The following is a 22927-nucleotide window of genomic DNA, read 5'->3' on the forward strand; positions in this document are numbered from 1 at the left end:
TTTTAATATCTTAATGTTCTTAATCTTGTCTGTTTTATTCAGCAAATGATATTAATACTGTCCTTTTATCTACATTTTTGTGGGGCATTTTTTGCCTTAAGTAAACGAGGGAGGATCGTTGGTCTATGACACTATGACATGTCAAGTGGGTAGTATCAAAAGAATAAACAAAGTCCAAGTGTTTAGATTTCTGTCAAGTTTATTATGGCTTTTTAGAAAAAAAACATTCAGACACATTTATAAATTAACACTGAAAGTTACAACCATCAAGCATACCACACAATCATCCTGGAGAGCCGTGGTCTTTATACTGCAGTGGATTCAAGTCATTTGAAATACAAAATAAAAATCATAAATACAGCTTTTTACAGATTAAAAAAAGGAATCAATTTCACCAAAACATGTGCATACAGTTCAAACCATTCTTGTGTCCTTAAGTTCTTTGGCCAAAAATGAGACCCAACATCTCTTGGCCCACGATGTGTAGAATTGCAGCTGCAGTTTTAGTCGTATTTGGGAAGACACACTGCTTGTGCTTTGGTGAAGTACAATAGCGTAAATCAAAGTGAATGCTGTTGAAACACCTTGCCTTCATCATGTGATAGCAGGCCTTTCCAGCTTCCGAAAACTCACAAGACCCAGCCAGCTGAGCACAAATTTTCATTTCAAATGTGGCTTTCCCCTCCAAATATTCAGGTTTATTTTCCAACACCAAATAAAAGCATGAGGAGTGCAAAAGACCTCACATTCAACCTGAACACCATCACACTTTACAGTTACAACACTGGAGGTTTTAACCGCATCAGTGTAAGCGGTGTGAAAGTATGCAGAAGAGGTGGAGTGGCACAAACTTGTTTCAATGGCGTTTATGCTCTTAAACATCACAGTGACAACTCTTTGGATGAAGAGAAATCCCTTATCGGAAACTGAGATGACACAAACAAGATGCTGATGAAACATTTGTCGATGGTCACTCAGCAACAGACTAATACCGCACGCAGGCACAGACCATCTCAAACCCATCCATTATGATTGAGTGTGAGATTTTGAATCTCATTTAAAACAATGATGATGACTCCTTTGCTGATTCATGGTTCCTTCATGATATAGACATACATTGTAGTGAGGAAATATTTCAGGGACTCAATGGCAGATGACAGCCAGTGGTGCTCAGGGGTGAGATCCTTCTTTACCACACATTTTGTCATCTCCACCTGATGAAAGGAAATAATATTAAAAATGTGACTTCAATAACCTACACATATTGGGGGATAACACTTCCCCAACACACATTTAGGAACAAGGCAGCCCTCCAGTGGTGAAAATAAAAGCTAGACTTGCCAACACTTTTCTATTAACCATTTACACAAGGTAAAGCTCTGAGGTGAACTGACTATGCACAAAAGTTATGCCCAGGTTATTATTTTCCTTATTTTTGTTAACATTGGGGTGCTGCCTCTTTTTACTTATAGAAAACAAATGATTCACAGTACATCTGATCTTATTTTATCATGAAAAAACTTATACAAGCACATTTTTGTACTCCTTTTAACCAAGAGAGGGCAATAGAAACAAATGAACTGCAAGTATTTGTATCAGACCAGCCAACAGGAAGCAACAGTCTGTATGAAAAAGTTACATTTGCAAACCCATAACTGGGCCTTTTCTGATAGAGCTCCTTATTTTGTGCAACTCCCCTCTGACTCAGAGCTTGTGAAAGCAAACTGAGCTCTGATCCATTAAAAAGATAACATATCAGTCACGTAGCTTCAGCATAAGTCAGAACGTTTTAGCACGTTTTAACCTCTGAAAACAAGATGAAATCAGGGTATTTTCCCTCTTACTTTTTCAAATGTTAACTTGTTTGATTTGAACAAAATATTTCCACCAAAAGTCACAGTAACATCATAATGCAGCAGCATTAATCATGCAGAAATCGCATCAAAAGTTAGTGCACAAACTACAAAATTCCTGATATGGAAATTTCGCATACCCATCCTCCCCGTCTCTTCAGCCAGGGAGCCAGGAACTTGCGGACAAACTGTCCCAGACTGTCCACTATGATGTGCACGGTGGTGGGGTAACCGTGTCGGACACAATCCACCGCCAGGGCTCCGGCTACTGCATACAGGGCCACCACCTTACCCCATGTTATACCTGCATCGAGAACAGAACATGCATCACCGGGTTAAGTTTTATGTCTTTTTTTCCCATCTATGGATAGAGGACCTTCTCTGAATTTTGCTTTAGATATTCAAACGGTGATTTAGTCTTGCACTCACAAAGCAGTTGTTTGAAAAAATATCTTACTACAATATTCAGAAGCCTAGCCTAGAGCATCTACCCTCCAGAGAGGCAGTATTTCCTGACTGTTATCAACAAACTGCAAACTGCTTTATTTACACCAACATAAACACTTTGCTTTCCTGTTTTCTTGGGTGCCAATCCTAGTCAACACCCATCTAGTCTAGCCACATGTGAACCAAAAGAAAATAGGTTTTAGAGTCAGATTTTGTTACATTTGCTTGTGTTTCTTTCTTGGCATAATTTCTGGTAACTGTAAACTACATTGCATGAATTGATGTTTCTGTAATAAATTACTTAAGCTCTTTCCTTTTTTCTTCTCATCAGTTTTACTGTTGTTTCACATTTTATCAAATGCAAGTAAGTAAGTAATTTTGACCTCTTAACTCCTGCTAATTTGAAATGAAACTATGTGTAATGTTGGTCACACCCCCATGTTTGTTACATTGCTAAAACGTCCAGGAAGCGTGTGTTCACAGTACATTAGGACTGAAATAAACTACCTGTAATGGTGGTTGAAATAATGGCATCAGTGTGATGTCTCCAAAAGAGGACAAAAATGAATGACCCAGTCTTATGAAGCTCCTCTATCCTTAAAGCCTGTTACATACTCTGTAACCTGACATGAAGCAGTTGGTGTACTTTGTACTTAAACAGACTGTAAATAATACTATGTTTAAGTCAACAAACCAGAGCATTTGCATTAATGTAGCTGATAAGACGTCTTTCCAGCCAGTTATAAATTTAAAAGTCTGTTGCCTTTGCATGGAGGTGGGCGAACACTGACGCAGTTTCTGCTATGAGGAGGTCGACAGGTTCAGAAATGATTTCGCATTCACCACTAAGAAGCAGAGACATAAAGCTGAAAAAGGAACATTCTTTGTCCTTCTTTCTACCTAAACAATCCGATAATTAATGGCATTGAGCCATTTCTAGGTTCAGTTTCCATGGCAGCTGGGATGTTATAATGACCGTCAGTGATGCAGTGCAGGGTCTAATGGCATTAGTCTCCTGTGGCCAGCATGCATTGTCATGGCTGACCTACAGTGTCAGGGGATAGAGCGAGCTCTGGGCAAGATTAAATGAGATAACTGTCCATGAAAGCTGTCAGAGCACGTCACTTAACACTCCCTACTGAGGAACAGGCCAAGAATAGAGACAAGATAGTCAGGGATAAAGCTGGAGGAGGGCGGAAAGCGGAAGAACAGAAGTGGGAGGCAGGCAGAGATAGATGGAGGAGAGACAAGCAGTGTTGATTTTACTGAGGGACACCACAGTACAGATGGCCACTTAACCACCTCTTTAAATAAACATGTGGTTTGATATGTAGATTCACTGGGTTATCATTTCTTGTGGTCATGTTAAGCTCTTTCATAGTGAAGAATGACAAAGAGCCTTTATAGAACAAATTCCATACAGCAGGAAAAGCCAACTAAGATGCATTTTTCTATTTATATTCAGGTTTCAACAGCTTCCCAGAAGGCTGGAGCAGCCTGGGTTCACTAGTTTGTTATTCTTCAGAAGGAATCCCACGCTTTTTCCAAAAATGTCACCCTTGTGACGTCTAAACAAGGAAAAGTTTAGCAATGCATGACAATTATAAAAAGAGAATCTATTTTTTATCTTTCCTGGAAACATGACAATCTACACTGTGGCCAGACCCTCTAATCTCTCCCAAAGGCCCATATTGAGGACAGAGGGTCACTCTCTTTATTTGAATACTTCAAAATGTCAGTGGTACTTTATTTAGTGCACAAAGTAGATCTGATGTCAAGTCAACTTGAAACAAGTAGAATTTTGTGACCTTACTAGACCAACCAAAACCAAAGGCATCTCTCAAGACCAAGACTGAGGAAAGATCAGAACAATGTGACGTGAAGATCAAACCGCAGGGTGTAATTCACAGTTTAGTAAAGCAAAAATACATTTTGGTTACTCTACCATGTGACACATGCCGAATGTCAGACCAACTACCAATTACAGTAAGTTTAGTTACACTTTCCATCACCTTTTATAGACTGTGGTACATTTTTGTGAATCTTCAACAAATATAATATTTATCAAAATATAAGTTGATCCCTAGGGCTGTAAGAAATATATATTGTGATACAGGTGGGGTAAACTGACTGCAAATGTTATTTTTTAGTGCAGATTTAACTAAAAGTAAACCTATGATGTTGGATGTTACGAGGACTGTGATAAAACTCAGATTCCACTGTTTTGAATGCATAAAAGCATAAATATATGCATATGGTTGTGTGTTCTTTATACTATGATGTATATCAAATATTTAGACCTGATTCAGGACCAAAAGTGGGTAGGGCGGGTTTTAAGTAGAAGAACAATATCTTAATGTTCTAAAAATAAGGCAGAAAACTCTAATTTATGAAACTCCATACCCACAAACTAAAAACAAATCAGTGTCTAAACTTAGAGGTCCCAAAAATCTGTGGGAGCTTTTATGTGCTTTTAGATGAAGTCTCACTCCACCTACTTATGATTCACAGCCACTCGCTCTCACTAAAAGCACCTCGGAACCAAAAGAGCCTGATGGAAACTGCAGAGTCACACCTGTTAAATTGCAGTAACGGCCCTCATCAACAGTCACAGACTCTGTGGAAGTGTAAACCACTTCCTGTGCTGGCTGAAGACTTAGAGCTCAGTTCGGAATAAAGATACCAACATACTACTTATATTGCTTATGACGGAGAATTAAGTAGGTAGCGAGTTTCAACTGCGCTTAATGTTTGTACTTGAACTTAATTGAGACACTAAACAAACCCCAAAATGCATTGCATCTAATGTGCAATGGCTGCGAGGCAGTTGGTTGACTTAATGATAATCAATCGTAATCATTACCATCAATGGCAAGAAATGTACGGGTAAACTTACATATGAAAATGTACTGGAGCCAACTAATTTAACACTTAACCCTGCCATAAAACAAAACCGTTCACCACCTGGGCACTGCTTGACCAAGGCAACAAAACCCCCAACTGTTCCCAGACGCTCTGCCACACTAATGCATGTGCTGCATGTGTTCATGTGTATAAGGAACTATATATAAAACTATGTGTGTAATGTGTCACCAGAGTAAGACCCTGAAATGTATTTAAAAGTATGTATTTCTTTCTAGTTTTGGGCATATTGCTTGATACTTTAGTGTGAACAGTCTGTTGGTATTAGCATACTTAAGTCATTAGATTAGTATGCAGCACAAGCAGATTGAGTATGTGGTATGCAGTAAGTTAGTATGCAATTTCGAATACAGCCTTTATGTTTAGTTTAGATAACAAACAGTCTGCTATATCGTCATCATTATCATCATCATCATCACCTTCAGCAACAGCCGTGTACCTGTTGAGAAGATCTCTGTCGCCACACCAATGAAGGCATCTGAAACCATGTTCTCCATGGCAACAGAGATGTTGAGCTGCCGCGCCACGTTCCTGTACAAACTGGGCTGTATACACTCCAGCTCGTCGCCTAGGTAACAGACACACAATAAGAGAGAGAAGCATTAAAGGTCTGTGTAAACCAATTGTTTAAATGTCTTGGTTAAACACGCCTTCAAACAACCTTTACACTGATTTAAAGTATTTTACTCTATTGGTGGAGTGTCTCTGAGGTTAGGATGTTAAAAGAAAGACTTGTATATATTTCAGAAAATAGGACCGTGTGCTTTAGCTAATGTGTTAATTGAAGTCATCCACCTGTAATTATTTGGTTCTAGATATACACACAAAGACATTACTTTCTCTCATTTGAAAAACATCAACAGTGCAGTATGTGGAAATAAGGGGTGAACAATCTGGATAAATAAATCTCTATATATTGCAGTTATTATGAGTGATTGTGCATTTGTGACTTTTTGCAAGGATCGGTCCCAAAGAGATTTTTTCTTAAGACTTTAGTCTACAATATATACATTGGGACAGCATCCCAACATTTAATTTAGTAGAGTATTTTGACATATATTTTTCCTTTAACAAATATGTTGCCTCGTGGGATTTGGATATAATGCACTAGAAGTCTCGATATTTCAATAAAATTCAGAATAATTGTTCAGCACTAGGGGAAATCATTTAAAGTCATAACTAAATAGTTATTTTATTCTGGTTCTTTATATTGAAGTTTTTTCAATCATCTATTCTAGCTCTGTTGAGTCATCGCAGCTCTCAGCCTACTTTTATCTAAAAGTAGATTAGCATCTCTGCTTTTGACCCAAGAGCAGTGATGATATCACCGTCACACTGGCTTCCGTCTGAGATCTCAATAAGGGTACAAAACATCGAAGTCTATCAATCATCTTGAAGCCTACTAAAAATACTCTAAAAAAACATGCAACAAATGTTATTTTGAGAGTTGTCAGTACTGTAAAGTCCTGTTCCAGGGGATAAAACATTTTGCCAAGAGGATTCAAACAAACTTTTGCAAAGTCTTAAAATCCAAATGTTTTTTGTTTGCAAGAGGATCATTTCTCTTACTCCTCTTGTTGTATTTCTTGTTGCAACACAAAAAAGGGATCTTTTACCTTTCCCCTGTTTGTTAATTATTTTCTAAACAAGCAGGCATACTTTAAAGGAATTTCGGTACAGATTTGGATCTATTGGATTAAAAGAATGTCTTAATTAATATAATAAAATAAATAAACACATTTTCTATTTTAATCGGTATATTTAAAAAATCATGTGGTCTGTGGTTAAGACATTGACAATAAACCAGAATTTCCTCTGACCTCTCTACCTCTCGTTGTCATCTTTCCATACAAGGTATAAATTAAATTAAATTAAAAAAGTACAAAATGCCCCCAAAAAATACTTAAGACTGTCATTTTTGACTCGCTGAGAGATGCTTTTACTTTTTTGTTAGGTGTTACAAGACTTTGCCATTACAAGAGTGTCTAGGGAGTTTTCTGGTGAGTTTTACTGCTCAGTGTTTACTGCGCAGTGTTAGCTGTGCTTTGCTTTTTTGATCTAGTTAAAAGAATTATGAACAAACCACTTTGTCTTATTTGAACTATATCCTGGTCATAGGAGGTTCAAAGTACACAAAGAAATAACAACTATGGCCTTGAATGTGTACACATGTTGGTCTAAGATGTCTTGAAGTTCACTTTTTCTGAGACTTAACAGTTCTTTAGGTTTTTTCTTACCAAGACAGAGAAGCACCAAAGAAACCTCAGCAAGTGCTGCGTTTGAGGGAGAAAGGTTGAGTTCAGTTTTGGACCATCCCAGTCCGTTCTGGTTGAGTCTGGACAGTATGTAGTCTCTGCACAAGGCTTTGGACTGGGACACCAGCTCCTTTTCAGTCAACGATCGGTCAAACACATCCAGGACTTCTGCAGCAAACACAGAGGACCGGCGCAGGACTTCCATGTCCTCCTGCAGGGTTATCTGGGTCAGAGAGTGTCTGACCTCTTGGGATCAGATGTATCTCAGCGTGCTGTCTGTTAATCCCAGAGGAACAAAGTTTATCGAGGAGTACAATATGGCAGCTGTAAGGACAGAAAAACATTACTTAGAGGCGGAAAGAGATAACTGGTTGAATGCATGATTCACATATATTCAGTTTGAAATGTTTCTTTTAGAAAGGTTGAGAGACAAACTCAATTTTATTGAATACAATGGTGCAAAAAAGAAAGCATCTAGATTGATCCTGCTGTTACTACACACTTTTTTTTTACATTCACAAGGACTTTGGGTGGATACAGACACTGATAATCTAAATCAGACCAGAAACTTACATAAGAATATGATGGAGGCGTTATTGTTGTGAGTCACATGGTGGGATAGTCAAGATATTGCTACATTTCTTGGGTTATGCAACACCAAGCTGATACCACAAGATGACAAGGGAAACATGTTTGAGAGCAACAGCCCTCTAATTTAAGCCTAACACGTTTTTTTTTTTAAATGCACCTAGCATGCGTTTTTCAGTGCAACATAATGAAAGGAATACATTTTTTTTAAACAGTAGATGTAGGCCTATCAATATTTAAAGCTTGCATGCAATATCATACTTACCTTCAACGTTGTTTCCACATTGAGATGTCTCCGCTTCTGGTGTGATAAATATGGTTTGCCAATTAATTATTTAGAAAACCTTTAACACCAGCTGATATGTTAAAGTGTATCCCAGTTAGAAGAGCCAGACAGTCGTAGGAAAATAGCTCGTCTACTCTCAAAAGAAACAGTTTCAGATATCTAGGAAGCAGCGGGCTAAGTTTAGCCTCAGGTCTCATTCCTCAAAGAGCTCATGGTCTGATCCGTCCACTTGTTTCGCCGGAAAGCAAAGACTGATCGGAGGGACGCAGGGAGAGGACGCCTACCTGTAGATCCACCTTCCTATTGGCGCTCAATAGGAGCGTTTGATTCAAAGTCAGGAAGAGCCCGGAGGAGGAGTTTGATGCCTGTTATCTTGCCTCCCAGAAACTAAACAGGACTAACCTTCCAACGGCCGGCAGGGGAGCTAAATCATCTGCATCTGTATTTTCATTCACAAATCTGTGAAAACTACTCGGAAAAAAACTATTTTTTGGCTCTATTTTATTTATTTTTTATTTGACTTATTACTGATTATTCTGTATCCACACCTGTGCGTATGTTGTAGCCTACCTATAAAAACGGAAGCCGAGTGTATACAATTGTGGAATAAGTGAGTAACATAAATGGGCATTCCTTGGTGCATGTGTAGTCTGCAGGTGTGACGAGATGATTACCTTCCTGAGCAACAAGTTCTTTACCGCAGCCAAAAGTGTCTCACCTTAATCCCGTGCAGGGCAGATATATATAGATCGGCTCATGTAGTACTAAGACACACTTAATTGGGGCTTTACGGGTTTTACATGCTCGTTGTATAAAGATGTGAAGCTATTGTTTTGTAATTTTCTTATTAAATCAAAATAAAATTAAGTTTATCCACTACGAGCTCCATAAGTAATGTTTTATGATGTTATTAAGTAAAATTCAAAAAGGTTTTTTTCAAAATATTTGTTCATGTATTCTGTAACGTAATAAAAAAGGAAAAATAAGGTCAGTCAAAAGAGAGAAGCTGTTATTAGCAACGTTTAAAGACTCATTCAGACATGTATCCCTCTATATCAGGTGTATGTTTTATTATTAATGCGACAAGAAAAACAAACCCTTTTTCTGATATGAGTATTTGCCAAAAGTATCACAATTATTATGCATATTATTAAGGAAAATGATTTTACTCCAAATATCAATGAGTTTAAACTAGTTGTTAGTTCAGTATTTGGCCGCTGAGTGTCGCGGTTACTCCCTTTACAGTTGAGCTCAACATTGTTTCCATTGGTCCCGGGGGTTCATTCAAAAACACAAGACAAAATTAACTTCTCTAAACTAAATTGATAATTAAGTCATAACTAGTTTGTGTCTTGGAACATAGCTAACTTCTTATTGGTGCATGAATATAACACTGTAACACTTGCAACTTTTACTTTTTGTATCATAGTCTGATCCTTGTTTTCAATATGGCAATGACATGTTTCACACAGATCATGCCAAACAAATAAAAATATAAACCTTTGCCTTTTGATATTTTTCTCTGCTGACAGCAGAGTCTCCACAAGCTTGTCTGGACTATAAATGCTCTGCATAAATACTGTTATTAATTCAGTTTAAAACCCTTTGACTGAAAAGACACCAATAATCTGTCTGACTACACTGACAGGTTATGTTCAGCCCCAGGTTGGTGATTGACAAAGCATTGTGGGACCGGTTTACCTTTGACACAGTGGTAATCGTACCTCTAGTGGAGCAAGACTTCAAACACTAAAAGCAATATAAAGTATAATAATTATTTTAATAAACCTCAATTTACTTGTTCAAACTTATGTTTGTGTCACTGTGACTTCCACTAAAAATAATACCACATTATTATAACAACATTCAGGTTAAACTGCAATCTCCTTTTATTTTTAATAGTCCCGAAATTAATTAAAGTTTAAAGTTGGTACCTGTTGATATATACTTTATAAAACACAACCTGTGCCTGAAGAGATTGATTATGCTTGAGTTGTGCAAGTGATCCTGGAGAAAAATGTAAAGAAAACCTCGCCCCATTTTGAGTCAGTATTCACATTCATTTGTTCTAATGAGAAACCTACATTTTCAAATACAATGACAACCTACCCATCCCTAGTTTGTATAACAGGTTGTACAGAATATTATAAGTAAGTATAAATATGTTAAGGTAATATTTCAGTTAAGTATAGTTCATTCAGTTCAGTTTAATTTAGTTTAGTTTAGTTTAGCTTAGCTTAGCTTAGCTTGGTTTAGTGTAGTTTAGTTAGTTTAGTTTAGTTTAGTTTAGTTTAGCTTAGCTTGGTTTAGTGAAGTTTAGCTTGGTTTAGTGAAGTTTAGTTTAGTTTAGTTTAGTTTAGTTTAGTTTAGCTTAGCTTAGCTTAGCTTAGTTCAATTCAGTTCAGTTTAGTATGGTTTGGCTTAGTTTAGATCAGTTTAGTTTACACATTTTATACGTATACAACTCAAAAACGCAAATCAAATTTAATAAATCAACAGTGACATATTTTTTATTTAGAAATATTGACCAACAAAATACTGATCTGAAAAGGTGTAGGCTCAAACCTTAGCCTATTTCACCAACATTATTTATTATGTAAAATGGTCATTAAATGTATCATGTGTTAACATTGAGTAAAACAAACTAAAATAAATGAAATATATTTATATTATATATACCTCAGAAGTCCTAAACCAAAATGTATAACCCATTGTTCAGTTTTATAATTGTTATCTCATAATTTTAGAATATATATTTGATTTTTAAATGTATTGCAATGAATGAAACACAGCTACAGTTGACAACTATATTACCACATTGTGAAACACCACATTCTCTACATTAGACACCTTGAATGGAATCTAGTTATGTCTCATTACAAACGACACATGCAGTGCAGCTCTAGGGAAACATATATCACTGAAAGGTTGATTTACAAGCCTTAGTGACTCTTTTGTGAAACAATTTCCCTGCTTTTTCAAAAAGGACTGCATTGCATGTCCACATTCATGATGACTGACTTCATTCATTCATGTTAAGCAACTGAGCTCAGCCTTTAAAGTCCAGAGGAATCTTTCCTGTCAAATTTTTTGATAATTAGCTCATTGATTACGAGCTGGTATGTCTCAAGGCTGTTGTCTATTCTCTGGTTATGCAGTTAGACAGAGAACTATGTGCTTCGGATGTTATGCTGTTTTGTTGTTTGTTAGTATCTGAGAAATTCTATTTGGCCAAACCTTGTCTTACATATTAAACCAATGTGAAACGGTCACAAGACCTACAAGAACAGGGAGTGTGTTGTAATATGTAGTGTGATGGCAGCTATGAAAAACAGCTGACCAAGAGGTTAGAGATAATGACTCCGGTTCTCACATTCAATCTTGGTCAAAAACATATAAGACTGCAAAACATGGAAATGTTTCTGTCATGCTTTGCTTTTCGTTGATCTTTAAGGTAGACAAAGGGGAAGAAGAATTCAATTAATAGTAACAACAAAATATAAAACCCCTTATTTAAACCAACACCTTTTTGATAGATATTGCCTGAGTTGCATACAAACAAAAGAAAATGATTCCTTCACTTGATGTGACTATTACTTTTAATACAGCACGGCTTTATCGTATTGACAAACACTTGAGAATGGACTAACTGATTATTTCCCGATCCTTGGTTGTAGGCAGCTCTGCAAGAAATTATTTAGTGCAACTTTTCCTTTGCAGAAACCCTTGTTGTTTAAACAGCTACATCCCCCTCTTCAGAGATCAATGAGTGAAACTGAACTGGTGAATATGTTAACAATGCTCAGTATCTCTTCCATTTGAGATTTTGGTGACCCGAGGCAATTGAGCCTGAGGGCCTCACCTCCAAGTGGCCATACAGTAGCCGCTGGTCAAGCCTTCTCTGTAAAAAATACTTCCAAGAAATATTCAACCCCAATTTGTGTGACAAACAAACAAACAAACAAACATTGAACTTAACATCTTAAAACTGTGATGAAATTCTTTGAGCAAAGAACTGGAAGAATTTTATTAGAGAGCCCCGAATGATGTCAGATAGTGAAGATTTATTGGAAGAGAGACACAGTAGTGACACATCCTCCTTCCAAACCAACTCTGAAGTCCTTGTCCCCCTTGTCCCTGCCACTATTTTTCTAAGAGCAGAATGAACAATAAACTGCAAGAGGCTGCAAATCCTGTCCCTGTCAGGGTCAAACTGTCCCCAGGGATGCATCCACCCGATAAGATGGGCTCCCAGATGTCTCTCCAGCTCTCTGACCTTCTCCATCAACTTTGTTCTGTTATTGTCTGGAGAAGAGATTGTTTGATATTCATATCCAAGACACAGCTGCAGCTGAAACCCAGAGAGTAGGAAAGGGCCTTTTTCAGCAATCACAGAGAGAGAATGTTGAAGCCCAAGGCTGTTTGCCTGCCTAGGAAGGAAGAGTGAGAGAAGAGGTAAAAGCTAAGATCATTTAAAGTAAAACTAAGCGACCTCTGAATAATTCCCTATCAAAAACCACACCAGCATGTCATATTTGTGCATAAATCAAACATTTATTGATTTAATGTCTGTGGTTTTCATGCATGCACTTCATTGAAGAGCCACCATGTGCTAAACTGTCATTCAGTATGTAAACAGACAGAGGTGACTCCTTCCCCTCCTTCCCCTCCCTCCCCTCTCTCCCTCTTCCTCTCGTGTAAAGATTCCTTTCATTCCAGTCTGCCGTTTATCTATCGTACGACTTGGGGAGTACATTTCAAACTTCCAGTAGCCCTCACGCCCATGCCTGATGAAACAGGTAAAACCAGAAACTCTGGAGAACTCGTCATAGCGGCAAGGGTTGGACGGCTACTCAGCCTCTGCGACACCACACAGGAAGGGATGGGCATCTTAAAAAGTGATGTTGGGTTAGTTAACATGTGAAATCTGATTTCACCTTTAGCCTAAATCATGTTTGAGGAACATGTTTGCAGTTGAATTATAAAAACGTTCCTTATTTACTCTTAAACTATTCCGATTTTTAACAGGACAAATTAACCTGTGACCTCGTAGTTTAATAATTGTGCGATCCTTTATCGAAAGTGTTTTATCATCATGTGCTTATTAACTGGAGCATGTTCAGTCTTAAACTATTTGGTTATTTAAAAAATGTTCAAATTTAACTTTGTTTATCGATAATTGTGTCATTCTTTGCCCCAGAGTGTGGATTTCTTTAACCAAGGCCTGTAACTCCATGACCCCATCCCCTTTAACACCATTGATCAGGCAGGACCAATCGCAAAGAGGCTAAGTGAGGATATGAAGGTGGGGCTAAGCACTGAAACAGGGTGTGGTCCTGAAACTAGCAAGATTTGTAGTAGTGCCCCGGGGTTTAAATTGACTGCCTGACTGACATTCCCATAGTTATCTTAGTTTGCGCTGTCTCTTGCTTCTTTTCCATTTCTTACCTGTGAAGCTTGTGTTGGATTTCCAACATTTGAGGAAAGCTGGAGGCTACCACCCACAGGATATCTCTGCATGTGTCTGGTTTCCACCTGATCACCTCTCACTGCTGCTGCTGATCTGTTTGATTCTCTGGATTGAGTGCTGCCTGCTGTGGCTGTGCAGCTGCCTTCCTCACACACAGGAGTGAGGACTCAGCCGGTGAGTAATGTGTTACTTATACAACTGCAAGTATTTTAGCTTTCAGAAATTTGAGATTTGTACCTCTGCTTCTCCTCTGGAAATGTCCATTTAATGTTTCTTTTACATTTTTCATGATAAAATGGCAGACTGCATCTTCCATTTTACAGTTCAGAATAGTTTATCTGGATTAGGACAATAAAACTTGATTTTGTGGCTTTAAATAGAGAAAAGTGCTCTGGTTTCCCTCCCTGGAAATCCCGGATCAGCTTGTATCTTGGTAGTTTAGGAAGTTGGCTATGCTGGCTATAAGGGCCATTTTCTTTGCCTCACCTGTTTGACTTGCTCTGTTAGTCAGCAGGAGAGTATTTCATTGTCTTCACATTGACAGAAGGGCTCAGATGTTTCACAATCCATGTTAAAACGTTCATTGTTTTGTTTTTCAGTTGTTGAATTAAATAAGAATTTCATTTTTTAATAGAAGCACACATACTGCTAAAACAGTAAGGATGTGTAGCTTAAATGCTACATTTTTGATAAGGCAGTGAAATGAGCACCTAGATGTATACAGATTTCTCTTTTATATGTTTTTTTTTACACAAGGGCACTCGGGGGTGTTTGAGCTGGTGCAGCTGTCTCCTGTTTGTTCAGTTAGTTAGAAAGCAGGAGGACAGGTTGCTTTGTCACTTACCTGCCCAACCAAACATACTCACAGCTCGGCTTCATCCCCTGGTTTCTGACTGTGTGTCTCTTCTTTTTTTTTCAGTTGTTATTATAGGACAAGGAACAAGGAGTCATCATGTTGCAAACAGCTGTATCAATAATGTCAAAATTCAACAGTTTTGTAGAATTGAGAACTGGTAAGTGTCTTTGTCTCTTTAACATTTTTACACCACTGCTTTGTTAAGATATGAATGAATGGCTGTTGATCTCATGGCATAATGGTACAATTAAGGTTTCAAAAGTGTACTTTCCTAAACTACTTCATTAATCTAGCAAAAATGGTGTATAACCTGCATATAGTTTTCACCAGATATCTGTGTATGTTTCCATTACTGACATGCCATTAATATGAGAAATGTGTATTTTTGTGCTCCCCAGATGAACGAATCAAAAGTTATCCCCTCATGCAGAGCCCTATAAAGATGAACCTCATCCTGTTGGCCTATGTAATCTTCTCAATGTACATTGGACCTCGCCTGATGGCCAACCGGAAGCCCTTCCGTCTCAACACAGCCATGATTGTCTACAACCTCAGCATGGTTTTACTAAATGCCTTTGTTGTGTATGAGGTAAACTAAATGATTAAGCAACTTGCAGACTAAAATCCATATTTTTTCTTAAACCTGATATATTAATAAGTGCTGATGGGTTGTTGTTTTATTTATATCTAGTTCATGATGGCCGGATGGGGAACCACCTACACGTGGAAATGTGACCTTGTTGACACCTCAACCACCCCTCAGGCCTATCGGGTAAGTCAACTGTGTTTCCTTTGCCTCAGAGCAAAGAAACTCTTACTACCTGCTGAGTCCAAAAAAACGAGCTATTTTGACTGTAAAAATTGTGACTGGAAGGATTTGTTGTTTTGCATTTTAATAATACAGTTGAAATGTCGATTTTTATAGAGCTTTTGAGACAAACCAAACTTCTTCAACTTCAAGAATTTGGATTTATTCGAAGAATTTGACATTGTTCTTGACATTTTTGACTTATTTTCAAAGTACAAAATAAAGATAAATCTTCCTAACCTCATTTTATTTCCTTTGGCCTGGCCATAATGCTCTTTCATGGTTTGTAAATGTTGTGAAGGCAGAAAAACGTTTTAAGATTGTCCAGTGTCAAATATTTCACATTAACTAAATTTTCTTCTTTTTCTTTCCCAGATGATTCGAGCATGTTACATGTTTTATATGTCAAAATATATCGAACTCCTTGACACAGTAAGGACATTTTCATCTCAAACATTTTCGTTATTTGATTGTCTGACCTTTGTGCATGTAAACTTAAGCTTGTTTTACATTTTTATTTTAGGTGTTCTTCGTGCTGAGGAAGAAACAAAGCCAGATCACATTTCTCCATGTATTCCATCACTCCTTCATGCCCTGGACATGGTGGTGGGGCATCACCCTGACTCCTGGTAAGTTTTACTCTGCATAACATCAATGTAAACCATTTCACACATAATATGCATAAACAAAGTATTTTAGCTCTTGAAATGGCTTAAAACCTTCTTTTTTAAATTGTCAGTGTGCTACTATGAATCCAAAAGAAGAAAAGTAGAAGGCTAACACAATAATTGAGGAGATCTCTGTACAGATAAACATGTTTAATCAAATAATTTCCTTTGTTTCCACCCTTTCAAGCTGGAGGAATGGGCTGCTTCCATGCAATGGTGAATGCAGTCGTCCACGTTATCATGTACTTCTACTACCTACTCTCTGCTTCAGGACCTCGCTTCCAGAAATACCTTTGGTGGAAAAAATACATGACCGCCATCCAGCTTGTATGTCCCTTTTTTTTTTTTTGTAAATGTTTTAATATTTTGCCATATTGTGATTTTTATTTTTATCTTTATTTTTTTATTTTATAAATATTGGATCTAGCTTAGAATGAGATTTTTAAAACTAATTTCTCCTTTTTATCTGTTTTTTTACAGACACAGTTTGTCATCGTCTCAGTTCACATCAGCCAGTACTACTTCATGGAAAAGTGTGACTACCAGGTTCCCATGTATATCCACCTGATTTGGATGTATGGCACCTTCTTCTTCCTCCTCTTCTCTAACTTCTGGATTCAGGCCTACATTAAGGAAAGCGGCTTCCTTCTGTGGAGGAAAGGCCAAAGCAGAACGGCTCAGCCAGTGAACCTATGGCTGTACTGGCCAACGGGAAACATCTGGAAAATGGAAATGGGCACCACCACACCAACGGCAAACTCCTCATGAGCAAAGTAAAGGAAATATAACTTTGTGGCTTTGGAAATCAGAAGGACACATACAAGAAATCGATATAGAGCTACCTTGAAAGTGTCATCCAGCATTCAGATCTAGTAGCATATTGGATTGGCGCAATTTCAATATATTACTTCTAAACCTTACATTTTTTATATAAATCTAGTCTTATGCACACTTGTTTTTGGATGGGTGTTTTGGTGGTGATCTCTTCTTGCCACATTGTGTTTGTTAATTGTTTTGAAAACTCTTAACTGTGATGAACACTATGAAGATTGGTGCTCATTTTGTCACTGGTATTCTTCAACTCAGGCTCGGTCCACACCAGCCTGACCTACACTACTGTATGGCGGGCGTGACTATTGTTCCCTGAGAATATCACATAGTTTCCACTAAAGACCAACACATTTAAATACATGCTACAAAACAAAGCTGTTGTTGTAAATGTCAAATATTCAGTTTTGTTGTTTTTATTTATCTTTTTGAAATAAATCTTTTTAGATAAAGGTCTGTGTCATTTGGAAAGCAGTTATGGTGTGCACTTTTCAAAGACATACAACACCTCAATTCTTTTTTTCATTCAATTTTTAAGAATTATGGAAAAGAAATGTTATACTGTATATTACAGTATTGATGCATTTAGCATAATTAGGTAGTGACATATAAACTGTTCTCCATTGTGAGTTTTTGAAACCCGGCATGGTCTATTTTCTCAGCACACTGCATGAATTTAATAGACTTCATATTAAATTAAATTAAGAAAAAAGAGCACAGTTTCTGAATATCCCTGCAGAATGAGTATTTCTTGGTAAACCTACCAGTGTTTTTATTGTTGTATATTACACATGTGCACTGATGACAGATTAAGTAGTTTTGAAGCACTGCCAGCCTTTTTAAAATTGTGTTCGATATTTGCCACAAATACATCAGCTTGAATGTCAAGGTGTATCATGGAGCTGTTTATATGTTACGATGAACCCTCACAATGTTTAGTAGTTCAACCTGTTTCTGACTTAAGCAGAAATAAAGATGTTTTGTAATTCTTGTTTTCAAATGTATCCCATCAGAAGTGAATCATTTATATTATTCTAACAAATTTCTACACCAGATGGATCCTTAGATTTGCTAAAAAATAAGAGGGCAAAGTATCAACACATGGAAACAGGTTAATGTATATTAAAACCTTAATGTTTATTTTGTGGATCTTCGCTAGAGAACTTAAAACATGAATGTAATGCAATGGCGCAGGTTTGTTCAAGATGAACTGCAGATCATCTGCCACAAAAACAAGACACCAAGCATCACATAGTGATCATTATCATTTTATCTGTGCCCCCTGGTTTCAGATTCCAACATTGTTGCCTATGAGTCATGCTATCCACACACGTACTGAGGTTGATAAAAACATGTCAATTAACCATGAGGAGAGAAAAGGTCACTGCAGTAGTTATCAATTCCTGTAAATCCTAAATATTGACCGACAGCTTTAGATGACAAGCAATCAGCTACAAAGGTTATAGTTTACAACAAAACCAGTCAGACAATACATTAGTTTTGTTTGTGAATTACATTAGTCAAACTACTTCCTTCAGATGCTGGGCTTGAGAAAAAACTGGTTGTGTTCATTAAAGAATCAGTGACCATGCTTTATTAAAATGAATCCAAGTGACACCCCTTAAACTTCAGGGAACACCTGCAGCAGGTGTTGGTTTAACATCAGACATGATGACCTCTAGTGAATTCTATAAACACAGCAAGTCGGTTTGGAGAAAAAGCACAGCGGTTTCTGAGTATACAAGGATCCAAGTGATCAGACATTGACAACAGAAGTTGAACCCAAAGCCACAGCTAAGCTTCATTTTGGGCAAGAACAAAAATATGTGGTTTGGTAAGTGTTACGATAAGGAACACATTTAAAAAAAAAAAAAAAGGTATATGTGAATTACTAGAACATGCCAAGTAACTTACAAAACATTAGGTAATCAAACCATTTATTTAAAACCAAGGCCACTTTATAAATAACAAAATAAAAAGCAAGGCCATATATACACTTTCTGCTTAAAAACACTAATCCTGTATGATCAATTGAGACCAACAGCCCGATACAACGCAGCAGGGAGTTGCCAGTTACAGCTAAAACACTGGGTTGATATCTTTAATGTGGTTAACATAAAACATTTGTCCATAACTCATACTGAATGAGCCATAAGTCTCTTCTTGGGACAAAGCACATCATCTGATAGACTGGTGAATGACACTGCTGGTTGAATTGGCCAGCCTGTCTTTGGCCTTCTTCTTAATAGGATCCACTTCAAAGCTCTTCCACAGACGGATGGTCTCGTCTCCAGCAACAGTCGCCACAGTGGAAAAGTCTGGGCTCAGAATCAAACTGAGAACTCTATCCTCGTGACCTGTAATCAAAAAGTAATACATTCAGACCAACAGCAAGCAAGCAACAATTCTGATAACAGCTTCTTTATTTTTTTGTTTACTCCTCAACATCTTGTCTTTTTTTTTTTTTTAAATCAACTTACCACTGAGCTCTGCAACCCTGGTTAGAGAGGGGTACTTCCAGATAACAACATTGTTGTGGGCATATCCATGGGCGGAGACCAGCTCCTTGTAGTTTGGGGCAAACACCAGGGAAGAAATCTGAAATGCAAAGTTATCATTTGTGATGAGAAAAATGACACCCATGTTGTAATGTCAAAAATCTATCCTTTTTGACTGAAAATAAGCACTGAAGTTATGGCTGTGGTATGTACCTGGGACTGAGTGTCAAGCGAACTGATGCAGGAGCCACTGTTTACATTCCAGATGCGAATGTGACGGTCACTGGTACCACCTCCAGATGCCAGGATATTTGGCTGCCAAGGACACCAGGCCAAAGCCTAGAATGACAACACATCCAAAGTGAGTTTTTCAAGCTTTACAAAGTCTATGGAATAAAATTAAGCTGGCATTACTGCAGTTCTGGAGAACTACAGTAGCATTTGTGTCAAATAAAAATGCTACTGCAGTCAGCATTTGTGTCAAATAAAAATGCTGAGGGTCGCATGTAGATGCAGGATCAAAATGATGGGGCAAGAACACATAACAAAGTGGTGTGAGCATTGGTCAAAGTGCAGGGAAGTCTATTGTGTCGGGTTCTTGTCTGTACATCGTATTTGAGAGTGTAAAGGAAAGAGTGTTTAACTTTACAGTGAAATAAAAGTGACTGTAGAAAATGGCTAATGAGATCACTTGGGCCATTTTGATGCTCGAGCTGCTCACCTTAACAGCTCCTTGATGTTCACTCCAGCAGTGGACAGGCTGGTTGGCGCCGCCATCCTGCACACGGGGCCAAACGTACACCATGTTGTCATTGCCCCCACTGGCCAGGTATCGCCCATCAGGGGACCACTGCAGCCCACACACTTCCTGTGAGTGACCACTGAGCGTCGAAATGTGGTGGTCAGCCACCCTCACATCATGATGGTGGATGTGTCCTGATCTTGAGCCACTAGGATTGAGAAAAAACATATTTGAGTCCAATAAACACACGCAACTAGAAGTTTGTCTTTTGTAAACAGAAACTATGAAATCACTGTACCTGGAGAGAACATGGTCATTCCAGCTCAGGCTCACAACTCTGGCCGTGTGGCTGGCCATGCTGCGTAGACGCTTCTGGTTGTAAACATCCCATAACTGAGGAAAAAAAAGCCATCATTAAAAGCAAATGCGGAAGCAGTTATTTTGTTGCAACAATTCCTTATTTTAAATACTATGTGCATGCCTTTTACATAGTAGTGTTCCATTTTCATCATCTCCATCTATACTTTGCTGCAACAATGTAAATGTCCACATTTGTGGGATGAAATAAGACATTTGATTACAAGTAGCATGTTCCTCAGCACACTGACCTGAGTTTTGCAGTCACTGGTTCCAATAGCGAGGTAGCTTCCCTCTTTGGTCCAGGACAGTGAGCAGATGTAGTCCTCTTCACGTTCCAGCTTCATTAGAAGAGTGATTTCTCCTTGAGAGGCATCCAACAGGTACACACAGTTATGAAGCGCCACAGCCAAAACATTGCGGCTGCTCCAGTCAAGCAAATTCAAATCTGGGGAAAAAAAAAAAAATGAAATTAATGCTGGCCAAGTTTACAGTAGTACCTGTTTGCATAATGCTCCAGATATGTACATCTTTACATTTAGTATAGAAATTAGAAAAATGTTCAATAGCTAACATGCATCAGTTATAAGGAAAAACCTTGAAGTGTCAAACTTACAGAAATCATTCCGAAGCTCCGGAGCATCCAAGATTCTATCAGGAGTTGAAGATATGTACCTTGTCTTTTTGGCAGAGGCGGGAGTGGCACTCTGACTATAAAGGACTTTCAAGTTGTTTTGAAAGCCTGTAAATAGTGGAAAACAAATAGTAAATTAACAGAAACCTCATTTATGTATGCATGCGATAGTGATGCAGCATGTTGACATATCCTTACCTTCTGGAGCATTCAGAGGCTTCCCTCCAAGATGCAGGATCTTTGCATCTTCTATGTTGTATCCGTTAAGTGACATCGACATGGCCTTTTGGTTGTCCTTTAAATAGACATATGATTTTAATAAATACAATCCTTATTTAGCCATGAGATCACTAAAAGATATCAATTTTGTAAAAAAAAAAAAAAAAAACGTACTGCATTTAGATCGTTGGTGTCCACTGCTTCATTCTCCTTAGAAAGCAGAAAGCTTGCAACATCCATTTGTTTGGTGTTTCTGGTGGGTATGAAGCGGTCGCCTCCCATCTTAGAGGGCGTTTGTTTTTTATTTTTGCCTACAATACAAAGAACGTGTTTAACATTTGCCGAGATAAAAGATACAGGGCGTTTTCTCGTTGCATGGAAAGAGTTGCATAGTACCTGGTGTTTTGCTGGGCGTTTTTGATGTGCTAAGAGACACATTGGCAGACTTGCCAGGCGACAGGCCGTTTAGCGCAGACGCGTTTGAAGAGCTGGCCTTTCTCTGCCACCTCGCCATGGGAGCGTTTGTGATGGGCATATCCAGCTTCAGGATACTGTGGATGTCGTTCTCAAACCCGAACTGCGCCATTTTATCCAGGTTTTCACACGGTCTGTTAGGGCAAAATATAAATAATAAGCGTAATGGCCGACAAATACTAACGCTACGATCTATCAAGTAACTTCAGCTACTGTAATATTATTACAAGTGCAGTATATCATAGCTAGCTGACCATAAAAGTGAACGATAACACGTTAGCATTAACTTCAGTAGCCTTCACAACTTGAATATTATATTCAAAAGTGGGCCTTTTACAATCAAAACATTATGTTCTCACCTCTTAAATGAAACGTGGACTTCACTGCAGCAACGCTGTTGTTCCTCTGTCGTTTCTTTCTAAAGTTTGAATTTCGGGTGGATGACGACACACGGTTTAAATCCCTGTAAGCGCTCCTGTGATTGGTTTGTTCAACAAGCGGACGTTATCAGCAGTCATTACTATGGTAACGTTTACGAATGCGTTGATGTGATTGGTGGGAAAAACTCCCTCACAAAATATATACCGCCACCTATCGGACAAGTTATGATAATAAGGTTGTGATGGTGTGAAACCTAAACAAGAACAGAGGAGAAATATGAAAAATCTAAATGTTCTGAATAAGGATTAAGAGCATGCTAGTGGACATAACTTCGTTTTATTTATTTTTTTGTCTTTTGTTTTATTATTATTAAGCTGTTGAAACAAGGACATGTAGTTAGATAGATTTGAATCTTGTTATGTTCTGGTAAAATCAAGCATTTGTTTCTCTGCGATTTGATTAGAAACCAAATGTGTTTATGGATATAAATTAAATTAATAGGATTAAGTTATTGATCAATTAGTTGAAATTTCCAACTCAGGCAACAAGCCCGTAAAGCCCCAAAAGATACAACTAAAGTAATATTTTAGAGTTGTTTTTTATTGATTCACTCAATATTCTTGTAATACAGACTTTATTGA

At 37.9% G+C, this 22927-nt stretch overlaps 3 protein-coding genes across 4 annotated transcripts; 1 reads left to right on the forward strand and 2 right to left on the reverse strand.

Annotated features, from left to right (window-relative positions):
• Window positions 1-181: 181 nt before the first annotated feature.
• On the reverse strand, window positions 182-8668 carry bokb (BCL2 family apoptosis regulator BOK b). Of its 2 annotated transcripts, none has more exons than XM_063885393.1 (5): window positions 8331-8668; window positions 7460-7753; window positions 5662-5790; window positions 1994-2157; window positions 182-1214 (listed from the first exon to the last, which is right to left on the reverse strand). In XM_063885393.1, the coding sequence occupies exons 2-5, from the start codon at window positions 7680-7682 to the stop codon at window positions 1089-1091; spliced, it is 642 nt and encodes a 213-aa protein (XP_063741463.1). In that variant the 5' UTR covers window positions 7683-7753; window positions 8331-8668; the 3' UTR covers window positions 182-1088. The 2 variants fall into 2 exon arrangements, with proteins under 2 accessions (XP_063741463.1, XP_063741462.1); XM_063885392.1 differs by having other exon boundaries at window positions 7460-7801; window positions 8331-8661.
• A 4995-nt stretch (window positions 8669-13663) lies between these two features.
• On the forward strand, window positions 13664-17981 carry LOC134866118 (very long chain fatty acid elongase 1-like). The gene is given in 9 exon segments (XM_063886096.1): window positions 13664-13995; window positions 14741-14834; window positions 15076-15266; window positions 15369-15449; window positions 15861-15917; window positions 16009-16114; window positions 16341-16480; window positions 16634-16781; window positions 16784-17981. Coding segments are annotated over 8 exon segments (942 nt in total). The 5' UTR covers window positions 13664-13995; window positions 14741-14773; the 3' UTR covers window positions 16942-17981.
• Window positions 17982-18093: 112 nt separating this feature from the next.
• On the reverse strand, window positions 18094-22393 carry cdc20 (cell division cycle 20 homolog). Its single transcript, XM_063886095.1, has 11 exons — window positions 22265-22393; window positions 21828-22039; window positions 21606-21742; window positions 21411-21507; window positions 21195-21320; window positions 20830-21026; window positions 20520-20614; window positions 20201-20429; window positions 19693-19818; window positions 19462-19579; window positions 18094-19338 (listed from the first exon to the last, which is right to left on the reverse strand). The coding sequence occupies exons 2-11, from the start codon at window positions 22015-22017 to the stop codon at window positions 19160-19162; spliced, it is 1494 nt and encodes a 497-aa protein (XP_063742165.1). The 5' UTR covers window positions 22018-22039; window positions 22265-22393; the 3' UTR covers window positions 18094-19159.
• Between the last annotated feature and the right edge of the window lie 534 nt (window positions 22394-22927).

Source organism: Eleginops maclovinus, chromosome 6 (genome assembly GCF_036324505.1).
Source record: "Eleginops maclovinus isolate JMC-PN-2008 ecotype Puerto Natales chromosome 6, JC_Emac_rtc_rv5, whole genome shotgun sequence".
In the NCBI taxonomy this organism is placed as follows: Eukaryota; Metazoa; Chordata; class Actinopteri; order Perciformes; family Eleginopidae; genus Eleginops; species Eleginops maclovinus.